Source organism: Ictidomys tridecemlineatus, chromosome 1, assembly GCF_052094955.1.
Source record: "Ictidomys tridecemlineatus isolate mIctTri1 chromosome 1, mIctTri1.hap1, whole genome shotgun sequence".
Classification (NCBI taxonomy): domain Eukaryota; kingdom Metazoa; phylum Chordata; class Mammalia; order Rodentia; family Sciuridae; genus Ictidomys; species Ictidomys tridecemlineatus.
The window spans coordinates 107,948,517-107,968,302 of NC_135477.1; the positions used below are offsets into that span (position 1 = coordinate 107,948,517).

The 19,786-nt window shown below is 34.4% G+C and overlaps 1 protein-coding gene across 1 annotated transcript in view; it reads right to left on the reverse strand.

The window, feature by feature from the left end:
* Positions 1-19,529, reverse strand: part of St8sia4 (ST8 alpha-N-acetyl-neuraminide alpha-2,8-sialyltransferase 4) — a 95,436-nt gene extending 75,907 nt beyond the window's left edge. Inside the window, exons 1-3 of the mRNA XM_005326133.5 lie at positions 18,981-19,529; positions 12,973-13,104; positions 5,840-6,097 (exon numbers count right to left, since the gene is read on the reverse strand). Coding sequence (XP_005326190.2) covers positions 5,840-6,097; positions 12,973-13,104; positions 18,981-19,093 — 503 coding nt within the window. The 5' untranslated portion in view covers positions 19,094-19,529. The remainder of the gene's footprint in view (positions 1-5,839; positions 6,098-12,972; positions 13,105-18,980) is intronic.
* Between the last annotated feature and the right edge of the window lie 257 nt (positions 19,530-19,786).

The window sequence follows — 19,786 nt, forward strand, 5'->3', positions numbered from 1 at the left end:
AAGCAAATACTTTCTGGACTGTTGAGTCTCTAGGAGACATATGCCAAAATAACAATTAACAAACAACAAAGTCCACATGCATTTAGGCAAGGAAAAACTATTGGGTACACAAATTATGAGCCAGAATGTAATGGAAAGGGCAAAAATTGTTAGGAGGGATGGGAGACTGGCATGATTATAAGTTATCGAAGAACCTGTGTCCATAATCTAGTGATGTATTTGTTGATATTCATAAAGAAGATTAGAATTTTATTTTTTCAAGGGTTAGCAGAACCCTCAGATCATTAAAATAGAGCACAATAGAACCAGGTTAATAGAAAATAATCGTACTAGGGAAAAAGTTATAAATAAGAAAAAAATCTATATATTGAACACATATACATATCTGAAGGATTATCTATTATTAAAATATTGCTAACTGGATCTTTGGTCTCTGCTTACATGCTCATATTTAAATAACTCATGGTCTTGATTCCTACTTTTCAATTACAAATTAGTATTTCTGGGATGAAATCAGCTTAATTTTTCTCTTGGAAAAATGTGGGTAACATTGAATTCTATTTTAGTCTTTCCCTATTATAATTCAGATATTCATATGTCTGTTAATGAATCTTTTCAAAGGATATAACTAACAACTAGTTTAGGCAGTGGGAGAATTTGGCTTATCATTAAGATTACCAGACACAGCAGCAAATTTTCTGGTTCACTAGTTTGAAAGATGTTACATTCACAGGAGTGTTCTAATTAATAAAATGAAAGAAGTGGTGTCACATTCTCTTTGGCAAGAAGTGACAATCTTTATTAAGAGGTGACAAAGTTTTGATTGATATGCATTTTTTCTCAATTTTTTCCCCATGTAGAATGATAACTCTTAAGTACTAGTTAAATTTTGCCCAAAAACACCAATTGATAACCAAATGTTAAGACTTTGCTTATTACATCATTCAGTGGAAAGAGGTACAAATTTTTCAGGGCATGAATACTGAGAAAAGCTACCAAATATGTCCACTACTTAGTACTATAGGATATAATAAATAATCATACAGATCCAAAATACAAATAATAAAATTAAACCCAAAGGAGTGATTTCCCCAACTAGCTATTAAAAGTGAGGATGGTATTTCTGCAGAGATTTTTTTTTTTCAAAAAATGAACATTTTTTCAAAAATATTTTCTAGAAAGTCACATTTTTTTTTCTTGGTAAAAATCAGCACCAATTTGTAGTCCCCAAAGAAGTACAGAAATTCCTCAAAAACCTAGGTGTAGAACCACAATTTGAACATGCTCTACCACTCCTCGGTATGTATCCAAAGATTTTCAAATCAGCATACTACTTTGATGCTATCACATCAATGTTTATAGCTGAACAATTCACAAAGCTAAGCTGTGGTTCCAACCTAGGTGCCCTTCAATAAATGAATGAATATAGTATGTGTATATGTGTGTGTGTGTATGTGTGTGTGTGATTTTTATGACATTTGCCAGTAAATGGATGGATCTGGATATTACCATGCCAACTGAAATAAGATAATCCCTAAAAAACAAAGGTTGAATGTTTTCACTGATATGTGGAAGCTAACCCACAATAAGGGTAAGGAGAGGAAGAACAGAAGTTCAATATTTTAAGAAAGTGGGATGAGGTGAAGGGAGAGGGGAATAGGAAAGACAGTGGAATTAATCTGAAAATTTTCCTACGTACATATATAAATACATTACAGTGAATCTCACCATTGTGTACACCTATAAGAATGGGGTCCTATTAAAATAAGATATATGCTATGCTTGTACAATCACATTAAAATGGAATCTACTTTCATGTATAACTAAAAGAACCAATAAAAGAAAACTCAGCAAAACTTGGGCTACATATCCTTAGTGTACGCTTTTTTCTAGAAAATCTCAAATTCTATTTTTGAAGAATGGTGAAAAAGTAAAAAAAAAAATAAAGAAGAAAGAAATGGTATAAAACATACAAATGTGTCGTGTACTTTTCCAGGTACTGAATCTAAAATGAAGCCATGCAAATAATGTTTTTTTTTTTTCTCTTATATTTTAGTTGAGGAGGCAAGCAATGAAGTGGTAATCGTGGAATGGAAAAGTTCCAAAAATCAAGTGGAAGGTCACAGATGGTGATGGTGGCAGACTGTTTCATATAATGCAGGCAAGGAAAACTTTGGCTTCAGGCAAGTATGCAACCAGGTTGATCAATGGACTACTTCAAGGTTCCAAGCAAGAGTTGTGTTAGGGCAGTAGTAGAATTCATGAGAAATCATTGGATTCAGGATATATTTTGAAGGTAACATCTGTACAATTGGCTAACATATTGTCAATGACACTCAGCAGAGAAAAGGATCAAGTCTATCTTAATGATAATTATAATTTCTTCTATACATATTTAACATAAAAATAACTAAAGATATTATATGTGCCTGGGATGTGCAGGTGTGTATATTAATATAAACCATGAAAGAAATCCATATAAGATATTTCCCACATCATAATAATTTAAGTGCTAACTTCCCCCAAATATGCCTTTTTACACTTGACCTTTTACTCTGATCTAAAGTTTCTAGTTTCATGTAAAGCTAAGATTTATACAACAAAATCATTAACAATGTAATATAGGTTCTAGTACAGTGTAGATTTGTAGAAATACATATGAAAATGTACAAAAATATTCCAAAGCCATAAGTATATATTAAAACTCTAAGAAAGCTATGTTTTATTTATAAACTGTGGTTTCATAACTCTTATTACAAATTACAAAAATAAGTTTACTATCAATTGAGACTATAAGTATTTCCTGTGACATATATTCATATATAGTAACTATCATTTTAGTCCATGGTAGGCCTTTTTTTTCTCTTGGAAGAGAAATCTTTTGGAAACCCCTAGCAAGAAAAGACACTAGCTGATCAACTATTTCAATATTATTCTTGAAGTTTTCAAAGTGTTTTTTTTCATACTACTTTATTTTTGTTAGTTATGCAAGCAAAGATTTTTACCTTTAAAAGTTTGATTATATAAGTAGTAGACTCATGGAGTCTGAAAGAAGGCAAAGCATATATATTTCATACAAAGTGTGGTGTTGAAATGTCACTGTGGATTCAATGAGGTTACCACAAAGGAAGTGGTAAAGGTATTCTTCACCTTGTCCTTCTAAAGCATTCGTCTTGTGTCCTGTGTTGACGGAGACCAGTTACCCAGGTATCAACAACACACCCTCACATCAACCCACTAGTTAGCAGATTAAAGACACAGGAGCCACAGAGTGTAGAGTTAAAATAAGTAGATCAGTTTAGTGAGTATTTACTGGAGCATGATTGCTGTAGGAATAATTAAAGAGTATTTCAAAATTAGAGTGGAGTTTATTAATTTAAAGCAGAATATAGGGTTTTTTAATCCTAGAAAGACACTAGATAATTAAAGGAAGAACACATATATATGTTTGTATTATCCCAGTGCCTAGAACCTCAGTATTTTGCTGGAGGAGCCCCTAGAGTAGCTTAATAGTCATATAAATCTGCAGTTGTCCACAATAGAGGACCTTGATAACAGGTAGTCTGCTGTTCCTGTTTACCAGCAAAAGAGAAAAAAAAATCCTTAATTTTAGAATAAAAGAAGTGGCCTGTATGATTCAGGGAATCAGAATTTTATTTACAGATGGATGAGGGCCCAAGAATCTCCAAACCTACAGTTGGTCAAAGCTAACTACAGGAGAGTGAGCTACAGTGCAGAATGTATAGTTTCTAGGAAACAGATGCAGGAAAAATGAATATGAAAGACTGTCTTACAAACTAAGGACAGTTACTGGTGATTCTTAGGGCATTCCAGAAAGAATATAGGAATCCATTCACTAGACATTTAAATGAAATGAAAGATAGGTAACTGGGCTGGGGATGTGGCTCAAGTGGTAGCACGCTCGCCTGGCATGCGTGCAGCCCGGGTTCGATCCTCAGCACCACATACAAACAAAGATGTTGTGTCCGCTGAAAACTAAAAACTAAAAACTAAATATTAAAAAATTCTCTCTCTCTTTCTCTCTCTCTCTCAAAAAAAAAAAAAAAACCACAGGTAACTCAGTAATTTTTGAATTGGAATAATGCAAAGAACCCAGCCAATAGAAATTGAAGTAAAGGAGTCTGAGTAGAAAATAATATTAATAAACTGATATTAAAGGATAACTTCCATCAGGCCCTTCTCATTGCCCACAGATAATAAGAGTCTTCATTCTAGAGTCAGAAGTAGGGCTGAATCTAAAAGCTTAGCTAGGCCTCATTGTCAAAGCTTAAACAGACACAGGAGCAAGAAGTGAGCCACATTTTGAGCATTTTTATCCAGTAATAATCACATTTTAAAATACCATTCTTTATTTTACAACAATTTCTAATGTACCTTAAAATTTTGCTTATTTATTCTAGCTGCCCTGATATTTTCTTCATTTCAGAAATCTAGAAGTCTTACATTTTTGTCACTTACCACAAAGACATGTATGTTTGAAACTCATTTGTTCTACTTCCATTTTCATTTCCTCATCTAATATTCTTTCTCCTTTTTGTATACAATTTCTTTTTGCATATTTACATGTTGATGGAATTTTTCTCAGAGTCTACTCAGTTTAAGAGTCTATATGTTTAAAGGTTGCACTCATTACAAATCAGTATCTGACCAGGCAATTGACAGAGAAGACAATAAAATAAAATGTTCACAGCCATGTTTGTTATTGTAAATTGTGCTCACCTGATAATGCTCAATGGGATTGTTTCACAGCTACTACTGTTTTATTTTTTAAGTAGTAGCCTAATTATGGTCAATGCATATGTAATTAATAACTATATTTTTAAGTAAAAAAAATACAATTTTTAAGAGTTATATTTTCACATCATATTTCTAAAGGGATTCAAATATTTGTCATTTGTTAGCTCAGCATATTTTACTATATATCTTTATACCACACTCTTGTATATATGTATATGTTTCACTAAATAATTTTTTTAAAGTATTTATTTTTTAGTTGTAGTTGGACACAATACTTTTATTTTATTTACTTATTTTTATGTGGTGCTGAGGATTGAACCTAGGACCTTGCATGTGCTAGGTGAGCACTGTACCACTGAGCCAAAACCTCAGCCCCTCAATAATTTTTATGAACAACTAAAACAAGTCAAAACCCATACAGATATAACAACTGAAAATTAAAAATTACTAATAGTTATGATGTATTATAATTACTTTTCTACTGTTAATCTTTTTCAGCTAATAAAAAGTAAACCATAATTCATCCAATATTTAATAAACAGCAATGAAGACCAAACAGACATGTTCAATTATGTGAGAAATCTCAAAAGCTAAAATATGCTAACATACACAAATACTGCAAATAATGAATAAGAAGCAATTTCACTTGGATATCAAATATAAACCTGATAATGACTATATCCCTAGAATCCGCTAAATAAAAAAGTAAAAACAGCTTACATCTATCTTATCACTGCAGAGCAATGTTCATAATCTTTATACAATAAGTGAACTTATACAAAACTAATGAATACAAATATGAGTGATTAAGAAATTATTGTTATGTTAGTTTTAAATTTAATAAAATGGTTACTTGCTTCCTGTCTCCCCAAGCTGTTGTGAATCATTGCTACAATGAGATCACCTCATTGAATATTAAAATGAGTACAGTCATTTTAATATTCTATCCAAGGTAAATATAGGTTAGGATACAATACACAAAATAATATTTTAGATAAATGTTTGAGTTCTCAGTTATACTTAATATTAAATTCCAACTTTTCATCATTTTTTTATTCTTAAGTAAAATGAAGATGCTCACCTTATTACAAAATCATGACTGTCAATCTCCTTTCCACATTCACTGTCTAGCAGAATGCCAGAATTTCCAACAACTGCACAAGTCTTAAACCTGCGGTTTTTCATTGGCGAAACTTCAGGTAGGAGGCTATGTAGATCGTGAGAAATATTTAATGTCCGGCGCCTGTCAAGCACGTAGTGAATGACATCACCAGGCTTAAAACTGCTCTTGACTACTGAGACATCTCGTTCAGCATCTAAGAAACGAAGAATATTCTTCCTGTATGTGAAATGCAAGCAAGATTTAACATTAATGACAACAGATCCAAGAACTAGTTATATCATTTGCAAAGTAACATATGAAAATGTCAAAAGGTATACTACTAACCTTAAATTATTAGTGGTAATCAAACCAACCAATTAAGTAGATTTTATAGGAAGTGGAGTACATTTCTTAAAATCCTTCATGCAGAAATTTACAATGGTTTATACACATTTGTGGAGCAAAAAAAAATACTTCATTCATCAAAATATGCTAAAAAAACAAACTATTAAATATGGCTGTCACTTGATTTTACAAAATGAGATATTCTACTAGTTTTTTCTAAATACTAATTTATTTTGTTTAATGTTGTTTGGCTATGAAGAATAGAAATAACTTGAATGTACTTTTATTGCGATCATAGGTCATACTTAAGAAGAATAAACTTTACAGTAAACATGTAGTTATCCAAGACAATTATATTTTACAATATTTGAAGAAAAATTAAAACTATAGCACTAAATTTATATGAAAAGTTTCTTCTAAGCTCAGGACCCCAGAAGTAAAATGGGTAAAGGAGATGATGAATTGACATAGCACTGGATTATATATGGCAGAGGTAGCTTATTTTTCCTTATTGACCTTTCCTCCCATCTGCCTTTTAGTATTGAACCTTCAAACTTTCACATGTCATGGATGGTCATCCAGAACATCTACAAGTTTTTAAATCCAAGTACAGCTTGGTTTGGTCTTAAGAGTTAAGTTTCCTAGAAGGAGGATATGAGTGGATCATGGAAATGATCATATAAGAGAGAAAGAGACTTCCCTTCCAATTTGTTTGGCCACTGAATTTTGAGGAAATCTTTTTTTTTTGGAAGCTTAGCTTATCCAATACCTAATCTATAAATTAGTCACAATGTGAGATATTATACAAACATAAATTATATGTATATGCTAAATATTTAGAAGATAGAAAATGAAAAAAATGCATACAGATCACTTCCTAGAAATTGGCAAACCTTGGCATGAGCAGACAGTGCATCATCTGCCTGTCATAATTTGAAAGTTGTGCTTTATATCTAATAAATTTGTTATCCTGGGAAAACTGATTAAAAAGACTCTATTTGTTGCACTGTGCTGGTTTCTGCTTTTAGAAAAGCATTAAAAGAGATAAAGTCAGGCTAAGTCATAGCTAAGTTGGAAGCTGAGATGAAAGGGAATGTATCTGGGTGTGTATTCTGAAATATATGAGAGTATAGTAATTTGGACCTCCCAAATGTTTCTGTATCCCAATTAGTGAGAGACGTGACTATAAATTGTAGACATCTCAACAACACAAAGGGTATTGCCTTTCCATGTAAGACTATAGACTCAAATGAAGTAAGGATGGCTATCATTAAATTGAGAAAAAGGAGAGAGAGTTCAGAAGAATTAGAGGAGAGTAAAAGCATAAGAACCAGACTCTACTGATATTTGGAGTTATTTATACCTGAAACTAACTAGAAGAAATCACTATAGGACTCTAGTAAATTTTTTAGAAAATTCTATTGTCAAAAACAATTATGAACCTGGTCTTCAATAATTTGACATTATTTGATCCATGGACTACAAAGCATATACTAACAAGAAAGTATCAGAAAATTTCACTCCTATGTTGCATATTGGAGAGTATTATAAATTTGCATTTTCAAAGTGATAAAAAAATATGTTAACAACTAGCACCTAACACCAAAAGTGAAATCACAAAGAAGCTTTTATACATACTTATTAAATAACATTTATTTGTCTTTTTGGAAAAGTAAGTAAATACTTTGACACCTGGATTTCAACAAAAATGTTCTCATTTCCTGTGAAAACGACAGGGCAGCCTCTAAAATAAAGACTACACGGATGTGGGGAAATCATCTAACTAGGTGATGCTATCATTTTCCTTTGAAGATACTTAAGTAGGTTGCTGTAGATGTATTTGGAGATGTATTCGCACAAGTACTGACATGTTTGCAAGCTTGAGTTGAGTAGGTTAAAAGTTCAGACAAGAAATTCTTTATCATGGAAATCCAAAAGGGAAAATTCTTTTTATTGCATCAAAAAAGTTGACACATACCTATCAAGTAGTAGAAAGAGGGACTTTCCAATATTGGTACATTTTCCATGAAATAAAATATTAGCAAAAAAAAAACTGTACACATCTTTTAAATTATTAAGTATAATTAAACATCTTTGTTTTATTGGAAACATAAAACATCTTGGAAAAAATTTTACAAAAATCAGACTATAAGAGTTGAGCAAAGTTAAAATATTATTTTAACTCACAATTGGAGGAAAAGAGTGTTTAATGATATAAAAAATATTAAGTGCAAGTGGTAATATATCCTTCCAATTTGTATCATAGGGTCAGCAGTGTTTTATTCCCTTAATGATAGCAGTAAAAATAGTAAAAGTGCTTTTCAAAGCAATGAAAACTCAATTCATATAGATTAATCAAAGAATAAACATGTAAAAGTTACTTAGATAAAATTCAAAACAATTTTTGAAGGGTATAGAATTGACCTTTTTAAACCAAAAAAAAAAAAAAAAAAAGGAAAGGAAACCTTAAATAACTGCAGCTTGTTCTTATACTGACCCACACTTTTAACTTTTTTTATTTTAGGGCTTTAAGCAATGCAGAGAAAAAAATTGATATAGATTCCTGATATAACTGTATGAGAGACTAAAGTAATCACTAGGATTGAGTAATATCATGACTTAAGTGCTTAATACTCTTCAGAAACAGGAGAGGTTAGTTTATTTCTTCCCTGTAGCAGGCTGAAGGCATTTTTTAGATTATAGATGCAATGGACCATAACAAGCTATGTGGATTTGCTAAGTCGAGTTGTGGTTCAGACTATAAATATGTGAGAAGAAAAAAAGACAAATAAAAATAAATATATAAAACTTGTATTTACATGTATTAGCTAAATGTCATTGGAAGCATTAAAAGTTCTTGTATTAAGGTAAATGAAGCAGCACTCTAAGTATCACCAAGGAGATATATATGCTTTTGTTCAGACAAAATTGATATGAGTTTAACAGCAGGGTAAACAAAAATTACTTCAGAGCAAAGAAAAAAGAAAACTCAATTAACATCTGAGCATTAAAGAAACATGAATCAAAAAAAAAAAAAGAAAGAAAGAAAAGAAAATGTTTAATAGGCTGTACCAGTACAAGTTTTCCTAATATGTGGTCAAGTTACTATCAGGTATTCAAAGCATGGGTTGTGCTTTCTGTGGAGGCCTTCAAAGAACAACAGGAGATTCCTCTTAGGTCTTCTGTGGTCATTTGGTGATCCTTATGAAACTTTTGAAACTTCTTTAGATAAGTAAACATCTAGATTCAGCAACTGTTTTAATGTTAAAGATAACTGAAAAAAATCTGAAACCATGTTTCACTTTCAGTGGGACTAAAAATCTTAGTCATAAAAAGTATCTTTCGTTAGGCTATGTTGGCTAAAGATGAAGGGTTGGTTTAGACTGTTAAACTGACAGGAATAGATTCTATACTGAAACTTTTCAACTGAATTTTCAACTAGAACTTCCCTTTCAGCATTACCCATCATTGAAATAGCAGCTGCAGAGTTCTGGAGCATTAATTTACTAAACCTTGTTTTCACTTTTGAAATGTTAAATATAGCTAACCTATCACCAGATGCCATTCTTTTTTTTTTCTGTAGGTTTCTTGTCAACAACCATGCATGCTCTAGCATGTAAAATTTAGAATAAATGGCATAAACCCCATCAGAAAGTATTTTTTGACAAAATTTTCAGATGGAACACATCACAAGTTGAAAATAATATATATTATATATCATAATACATATATCAAGAATCAGTTTTTGTATACTCTAGCCAGTGACTCCATGCATACCAGCCCCCGAAATAAAAATCACTGAATGAATTCAATCGGTAATGCAACAGTTCAGTAAAAAGAAAAAAAAAACTTAAAAAAGGATTAATGGTTTATTATGCCTACAAAGATAATTAGAACACACATTTTTCAAAGGATTATTTCTACAAGAAAATTTGCCTCAGAGGTCTAAAAGAACATTCTGTTAATAGTTGATACTTCTGAATTTAAGGTCTAGCTGCTATAGGGAAGATATTCCAGTATAAAAAGAAATATTATAAACAATTACAAGCAAATAAAATGTAAAATTGTCCCCAAAACCTTGAAGAAAAGCATTTTTATTTAATTTATACACTAGACCATGTTTTTACACTTGACACAGAATATTGGGTAAATAATATTCTATTATTTCAGCACAAAAAGTGCCATGATGTTGTCCATAAATATGCATGCTAATTGTTCATATTTTTAGTATCAAAACATAAACTTCCTAGAAATATGTTTTATAACAAGACTGGTTCAATATGAACCTGTCAGACAAGATAGAATTTGAGTCTTTACTTTGTTACTAATATGCTTCATGACTTACAATGACCTATACAGATCACTTAATATGAAAACTAGAAAAAAGATGGTATAATCCTTTTCCTAAAGCAAATATATGCATGCACTTCCAAATTATTTTTGACAGGTAAGCGAATATAAATTTGCTATCATGTTTAGTTAACCCATATGCCTTACCTGTTTGGAAAACTTGATATATATTATACTAAGAATTTAAAATATTCTATAAATTGTTGAAGTCCTAAGCTCTTCTCATAATTAACTAAACTCATACATTTCTACATATCTATATTTGGCATTTGTATTTCTTTAGAGTTTATTTGATATATAAAAATGAGAAAAATATGAAAAAAGTCAAACCACAAGAATTGGATATAATCAAATAAATCATCTCTCAGTACAAAGTTCACAGATGCATTCACAACATCTAACGCAACTCAAAAATATAAATGTAACTCTCATGAATTTGTCGAGTTGCAATAAGTGTATTTCTTAGGTCAGTTTATGTTTAACACCTTTACCTTGAATATCTTAATAAGAACAAAATCTATAGTGTCATATGAACATTTATAAGATTCACTTTTTATAGATATTAGGAAGGCATAGCTGAATGTACTAATCAAACTAGTGTCAACTCTTTAATTCACTTGCTAGATTTTAATTTACCCAACATTATTTAGCTTGGCTATATATGTTAATTAAACTATTATAATTTTCTTATTTTACTTAACTTTCTTTCACTATTTTGCTTTACCTGATTTGTATAGTCTAACCTAGTTGGCTTTCTTGTTGCTAAACCGTTCAATGAAAGTTCTCTTTCCAGATATGCTTATTTATCAGTTTTCTTCCTTTTCATTTAACCATATTTCTGTTTTTTTCCCAATGTGCCTCCAAGAAATATGAATGTTTTTATTATATCTGGTCTTATGGTCTTCTGCTACCTCATTTCTCATAATTTATATCTCACTTGTTGCAGAATATCTAAATTCAAAGAGGACCTGGCGGTCTGAGGCAGAAAGGAAAACAGTATGCAGGGATCACGAGAGAACAGAGCCAAGGACATAAATATGTCAAGCTGTAGGCATCGTGTTCCTCACCACTTCAACAAAACAGCTCTCAGGAAGAATGCAGGTGCTTGGAATCTCTTAATCTTTAATATTGGCTTGAAATTACTTTCCCTATCCAAGTGAAAACAAATTGTCCTTAAAAGCCATGATCTCACCAGGGGGCATCAATTAATAAAGTCATTAGTCTCTATACATCTCCTCATTTTATAGTAGATCAAGAAAATATACAAAGCTCCCCCTAAACTAAAAGCAACCAAACTTATATCACTGGGCAGTACTGTAGATTGATTCCTATTTCCTTTCCAGTCACTTCCAAACCTTTAACACAAAGTTGCCTAACTTTTTCTGCATTTCCCTGCCATCATTTTTTAAACTTCCAGACATCTTTCAAGTATATTTCAATGTACAGTGAGTGTCTTTGCTGAAATGCATTATATGAATGGCTATACATACTCTCAAGACAGTTGTAATAGACTCTCCCCTAATCTTGTTTACGGTCCACCTTGTGTGTAGTTAGGAACCAAGAAGTGAGTAGGCAGAAACCTGGGTAGATAAACCAACCCATTTTCTTCTAATGAAGAAGCTACACTTACAAAGTATTTGCATTAATATTCAGCCATTGTGTAATAAACATTTGATACTAGAAAAATTCAGTGGTTTTATTATGTAAAGGATACATCCTTTAGAAATTTTAGAGTTATGATTTACTGAAATACTCTAATTTAGACTTCATCTAACAGAAATATAATGAAAAGATAAAGAGAAGTAATATCCATAATTAGGAGATTTCTTACTAGTAACAGGATTATAATAGAATAAAATAACTTAATGGATACATGTAGGCACTAAGCTTGATTTCAAGTCTATTTTGGCTAAAATACCATGTATTAAAAAAAAAACAGAATCTATAAGTTTATTTTCTGGTTTTTATCCATTTTATACTCATACAGATGTAACCATTTAAAAGATAAAGTCAGATCTATTTTTAATGATCACCAAAATAGGAATTGAGTAGTCTCTATTTTCACATCTTGATGAGAAAACACAGGATCAAATGAGGTCTAAATAGAGATCAGTATTCTCAAAATATATGTCCATCCTCAGTAATTAAGCATATTAAGTACTTGTACCTTATTGACTATTTTGTTCCATTAATATAAAGACATATATATTTGAAACTTACATATTTACCTTTAAATTTATGACTAATTATTTTATTTTATGGTTTCAAGTTCTTCAATGAACAGCATTAAATATAGCTGTATCACTCTTTTGTTAAAGTAGTCATACTTACACTATAAATCAAGTGTTCATATTAGTTTGCAAGCCCAACCTATTTGAGAACATGATATGAAATTGTGCCTTATTAAAGAAACTCACCTTATCTCCAGGACCAAAGAGGAATTGATTTTCCAACCTTCCACAGAGTGCTGGAAGATTGTCGTTCCAGCCTTTCGAATGATTTTATCAGAACTATTCACAAGTGATCGGCTCAAACACAATTCACCATCCCTGAAACAAAACAAAAATGACAGTTTTATGAAAGTTAGAATTTTGTCTAAGTTGCACAATACCTAATTTAAAGTTAGAATTTTGTCTAAGTCGAACAGTACTTAATTTGATTAATCATAGTGGTGAAAAATTAGATATAATTTTTTCTGCAGTTTTGAAGGAAAGTATAAGCATGATGAAAGATGTTACAAGAATAACTGAGAAACATGTGGTTTTCTGTATTAAAAAGTAATTTATAAAGCATTATTGAAATGCTAATTTAAAAAATTGGTATCAAAACATTTTCTCAACAATAAGATAATTTCCTAATAGTAGGTAATGGATGAAAGACAGGGATTGTAGTAGGAAGAAACCCATCAGTAAGCATAAGTTTTGATAATTTCTGCTGTGTCAAAAAAAAAAAAAAACCCCAAAACTATCTCCTTTCAATCAGTATTGTCAGCTAGTATCACATGGGGCATGGTGTGTTGATTATCTGGAGGTAATGATAATGGTGAGAGACAGCACTGTTATCAGTTATATCATTTAGACATAGCTAAACAACTTATTTTTCAATATGCTATTCTCTTGGCACTTTATATATGTATCAGATTCAGAGAAAAAGCCAATTATTATGGAACATAAAAAAAGACATAGCCAACTCAGTATGTAAATTTATTTATTTACATATCACTTTTAAAATTTCTTAGAATCTCAAAAGCAGAGTTAAAAAGTAACATGACTATTTGTTCAATTACAAAGTCTAAATTTGTGTTTATTATGTAGGCAATCCTCTCCTACTATCAATGGAAACATTGCTTGTGTAACAGCTGTTGGATGAATTCCATAATTGGATGCTGATAGTTTGGTATTTTGGTTTGCATTCTTTTTTAAACATGTAGTTTAAATTTGAAGCATCTCAAAGCATCAGATAAAGCCACTCCTTGTGAAATTTGGAACTCTATAAAAATTAATATTTAAACTCTCCTACTGATGAAAATGATACATTTGCATGCCTGAGCATGGCTAATAATAATCATTTTACAGAGGTCATTTAGGATGCAAGGAAACAGGAGTGTTTTCTTCACTACTCCGTCGCCCAGAAGTCAGTCTTCATATTGCATGTTTAATGATAATAATTGCATGTAAATGATAATGTGAACATGTACAGAAGTTAACTTTTACATTTTTGAAGATGTGCCTTTAAGAGCATAAGCATAAATTATCATTTTTTTTTTTTTGTGGAAGGAGGGATCTTTCCAGTCTTCCTCATTAACAATTACCCTGTCGATATCATCTTTCTCAGTTGCCCTCTGCAGAGAATGACTGCTCAAGAAGAATAATGCTACATAGTTTGCTATGATTATAATAATTATTTCTGATACTAACTTATCTTCATAGAAGTACAGATACACATGGTTGCACTTTTTACATCTATAGGAGGAGACTGTTGCATTGACATGTGGATGTATTTTTATCTGTACAATGATTGTTAGGAGGTACTTACTTACATGGAGCCTTTTCAGGACCACCAAAATTTCAGGAGCAATTTTAAAAGTTCAGATTAGTTGTATATGAATAAAATGTTATCATCTTGCTCTGTTTGAATTGTGTATATTTAACTAATGATAGGCCAAACATCAGATGTTAGTGACTGGGAAAGAAATTTGAATGGGATTATCTACAATTAGTGACACTTTTCCCTTATAGTCAACAGAATTCATGTGAGAGATGGCCAAGCTCAGTGTAGTCTGAGATTCTAGGGCAAATTTTTTGTGTATAAAGTTCAATAAGTCCCAAGAGATTTTTCACATGTGGCCTTGGTAGCATTCTGTCTTAGAAAAGACTTCCTTCCTGTGAATGTAAGGCATGAAGGATGTCACCACCCACTGCTTATTTCGTATTCCAGATTGGACATGACTTTTGAACAGCTGCACCACAAACATGTTTTGCATAGGACTATCTACCAAAATATTTAATATGTGCTTTTAAAGGCAAAATAGAAAACATATCAGATAAATCACTCATAAAGCAATATATTATACATTATTCTTGCTTATAACTGAAAAAAAACCCAGGAAGACAGTCATGTCTAAGATTAAACTAATCATTATTTTGTTACCTAGGATCTAAAATATTTTTTCTCTTTTGATATGAATTTCCAGGCTTTACCACAATTTATCCATTTTCGTTCTGCAGTTCATAACAAATATGATTTAATTCTTTTCTGGAAACTTGATCCCCAAAGCCCTACATTCAAGCCTGATGAAACTCTTCATAACTTGGTTTCAAAATGAATATTTTCCCTTAGGGCTAGGCTAAACTTCCTCCCTAATTTAAAGTTTTAAAAGTCATTTAAAAGAAAAGAACTCACATCAAACTAAGGTTGAACACAAACAGCAGACAATTTGGGGTTTTTATTTATTACATAGGTACCAAACAACTGAAAATAAAGATAAGATGTTCTACTTTAACTTATTGCTTATGGGTTTGGGCAGAATTGCAAATGTAACATGGGAAGTAAGTGCAAATTCTGGAATTCCTAATTTATAAGAGTATATTCTACCCTAGAATAAATTGAAACTACCTTGGCTGACAATAGTAATACTCTGAATACTTATCTTCACCATCAATTTTATCACCAATTTCACAATATGTTTGATAACTTAGTAATATAACCTCAGTAATAAGCCTATTATAAAGGAAATCTCCAGATAAGAAACATGTTAAAGTGTCATTTGTGGTCAACCAGGAAAATAATGTGTAGCAAGTTGTAAGTATAACAATCAAACATCTATATCACATTAAAGTTTGTTACAGTTTTTGTCACATTAAAGGAGCATATCATGTATTTTACCTGTGGGAGTCATATTACCCCACAACTTTCAGTACCATTAAGGTGTGTGTGGGGGGAGGGCGGGATAGAAGCCTGTCAAGATTAGAATACTAATATAACCAATTCCTTTTGACTTAAAACTTTATTAAGTTATAACAATCACATGAGTTCTTTGCAATTCTTTGAGTTAATCAATCACATAAGTTCTTTTATCATTTGACCTATTCTAGAATAATTCCTTATTAAAAACATACTCCTAGTGTTCCTTTGGACATATGAAAACGTGGATGTTTAATCGAAAAGTTGTGCTGGTCTTCTTTTTCCCTCTGCAGAGAATGACTGCTCAAGGAGAGTAATGCTACGTTATCTCTAGATGGGACTCCGTTAAAAGAGGAAAGGGGTCAAATAGATGCTTGCCTGTGGGTGGCGGGGCCGGGGAATGGAAGCAGGAAACCTAAATATATATTTGGTGGGATGTTGTAATATTAAAGGGCTATGGGAGTCCTGTAACTGCAACTACTGCCCACCTGCAAGGGACGCAGTGCCCCCCAAAGGCCAGAAACTGACTGTTACTTTACTTTCAAATTAAGTACGGATCTGAGCTTTTGGCACCAACATCCAGTTTAGTTTAAACTCATTTAAAAAAAAAATCAAATAAAATAAAGCCCGGCCTCCCCTCAAGGCTTGAGTAGAAAGAGTCAAAGACATTATTAGATAGTCTGATGAGTCAGCTCCGCTACCAGAAGCACTCTTTGGGATTTGAAAGAAAACCACGAGTTTGTATCACGAGCTTTTCTACTGAACGTTTCATTCTGGGGAAAAGGCAATGGGCGCTCAGGGACACTAACTACCGTTCTGGACTTGCTCAGAGCTACGTCTGGGGCAGGAAGCCGAGGCGGCACAGCAGCCGGGACACTTAGGGGCTGGGGTATGAGAGTGACGCCTGCGGGCCAGCTTTTTGCCTTGCCCCGAGGGACTGAAATTGCAGGTTTTAATAAAGGAGGACCGAATGGGTTGCCGCCAAGTACTGAAAGTGATTTTGTTGTTGTTGTTTTAAACGAAGGGAGTCTGATCCCTGCAAAAAACAGATTTCCCCGTTTTCTCGCTCATTCTCCTACCCTGGCTGCTAGCTCACTGGGGATAGATCCAGTGCGCACCACTCTTCCTGTTTGGTTAACTCAAGTGCCCGCCCCATGCCTTCGCAAAGAACTGAACCCTCAGCTCTGCTTGGAAAGGGTGCGGAGAAGAGCTCAGTCCGGCTAGCCCAACCGCTGCGCCCAGGGCTGCGTCCACTGCCCTCAGCATCCAGTAAAGTGCCACAGAAGAAACGTCTCCTGTGTCATATGAACGGTAATGGGTCTATCAATTCCCCTAAAAGGACTGATAGCGCGTTCCTTCTTCCCGCCGGCAGTTTAGGGCGGCTCAGAAAGGATGCTTCCTTAGGATCTGGCGCCCCGCTTCCCACATCCACCCCTCCCACTCCTGCTCTCCAGGGTTGCCATCCAAGGTCCCAAACCCTCAGAATCCTTGCTGGGCTTGGCCGCTTTGTCTCCACACAGACTTATCTTCAGAGCCCACCAACGTGGAAACGAACAAAGAGCCTCGACCTTCACACTCCAGCCTCCGCCTATTATCAGAGCCCCCACGCGCGGGATCACCACCTTGCTAAAGACCTCTTTGTTTGCCTGGCAAGCACAGGTCACCAGAGATTGCTCACCCTGCCGCCCAGTCCTAAGACACCAAAGTCCTCCTTTCTGACAACTGTCATGACTGAATTTTCAAACCCCCCACTCTTGTGTAAAGGATCTCAGAGGTTTCTTTTATTTAATTTTTTTTCTTTCCCCGAATGAACAGATCCTGAACAGATTTGTTGATGTATAACTACCATTCAGCCCATTCTTTATTTGCTTTTCTTTTTTTCCAGTCTCTTTTGGCTGTACTACTGTTATCCCGGTTTTTATGGAATAGCAATGCCTTCTGTAAGGATAAATGTGCGTTTTGCACTTAAATACTCGTTAATTAGGGAGGAACAGGAATATTAAATGGGCTGCATGAAGTTTAAAAGTATATTTTGGCAGTGCTATAAACACACACACACACACACACACACACACACACACACACACACGCAAGTTCTCATTCTTCGTTTCAATAGTGTCAGAGAAAATAAAAACCAGAAGGGAATCTCTGCTAGAGTAGAGTTTCCCACAGTGGACGCCTCCGGACTAGGGAGGATTTCCGAAACAAGACTTTGAACAGAGTTGACAACCAGGTTCACATCCTCAGAAAATCGCTTCCAAGCTATGTCCCCAACACAAAGTTGCACCACCCCCTGGGTTAACTTCAAAGGCACAGAGCCCAGAAGGAGGGAGGAAGGAAGTGTGATATTTAGAGAACTTAATGGGGTGGGGAGATTCTGAACTCAATTAGAGACAAACTAAAGAAATAACAGAAATATTGCCTGTTAAGATGAAGTACCCAGTTTCCTTCTAAAACTCTATCCAGGACGCTTATGCGTTTTACATGGTGGTGCTGGATTTACTAATTCAAATTAAAATGCACAAATCTGTCCAATGTCAAAAAAAAAAAAAAGAAAGAAAAAGAAAAAAAAGAAAAGACGGATTTCCTCCTTAGTGGGCTTTAAACTTCATCTTTTCAGGAAACCAGCTTTCTCTAGTATCTCCCTAGAGTGACAGGGCAGAGAAAGAAGGAAGGGCAACCTTCCGTTTGGTGAATAAAGATATCTCGCTTGAGTTTTGCCCACGGATTAAAAGGACAAGGGCACGTTCTTTGTTGACACTTCTGCAGTGACTTCTCCTTTGGCGTGCGAACAACCGGCACTGGATAACAATTGTCACTACCGCACAGGGCAAGTTGAACTCCTACTGGGAACAGCGTAGAGAAGCACACACACACACCTCAACAACAGCCTTTGTTATTTAAATCACGAGAGAAGCCACACACAAGCTCAAATACTCACAGTATCACAACCATCACTCTATGCACATTTCATTTATGGCTTGACTTTGAGTCATATCCTGAAATGAAGCTTTGAATTTACCCAATGAGTTGCGTCTCCTGGTGCTCCTCAGTTCTTGCTATTTCTTTTGTCTTATAAAAGATCAGGAGCAGACTTATAGTGCAGATCGTCCACCTCTTCCTAATGGAGCGCATCTTGGGTGCCCGCGAAAGTCCTGGTTGCCCCAGCTCCCGCACCTTCTCTCGATATAAAGGCTCCGTTTTGGAGAATTAGACCGGTGGTGGGGGGGTCTGAAAAATGCGAGGAGAGCGTGGAGCCGGGATCCTAGGATCAGGTCGCTAAGGTCCTCTGCGACGGAGCTGCCTCTGGTCCTCCAGCGCTGCCAGGAGCCCTCCCGCGCGGTTAGCGCCAGCCCGGCCTGGGTCGCTCTGCGCCCGCTTCCCTGGGGCTCAGGTTTCTTTTCAGATGTGACACCTTGTGCATTGGAGGTGGCGGCCGCTTCTGCAGCTGGGTTCGAGGGCGTCACTGGCCCTTCCCTCTTGCAAGCAGGGAAATGATGAGCAAAACCAGCCAATCACTGGGCTGAGTGGGCGGAGGCTGCAGTTGCCTCGCGTTGCTGGAGGCTGCTTGGATAGTAATGTCGCGGGCTCTGTCTGCACTGTGCCTGGAGAGGAAGCTCACTGTCGTCTGCGCGCGCGCTCTCGTACACACACACACACACACACACACACACACACACACACACACACACACACACACATACGCGCACTATATCCTAGGACACCAAAGCGTCAGCTCTCTGGATCCGGATGCTAGTGTGTTGGCATTTACATGGAGAGAGCACCTTTACCGAGAAGAGATTAGGAAATCGTCCGGCCCAAGAATGC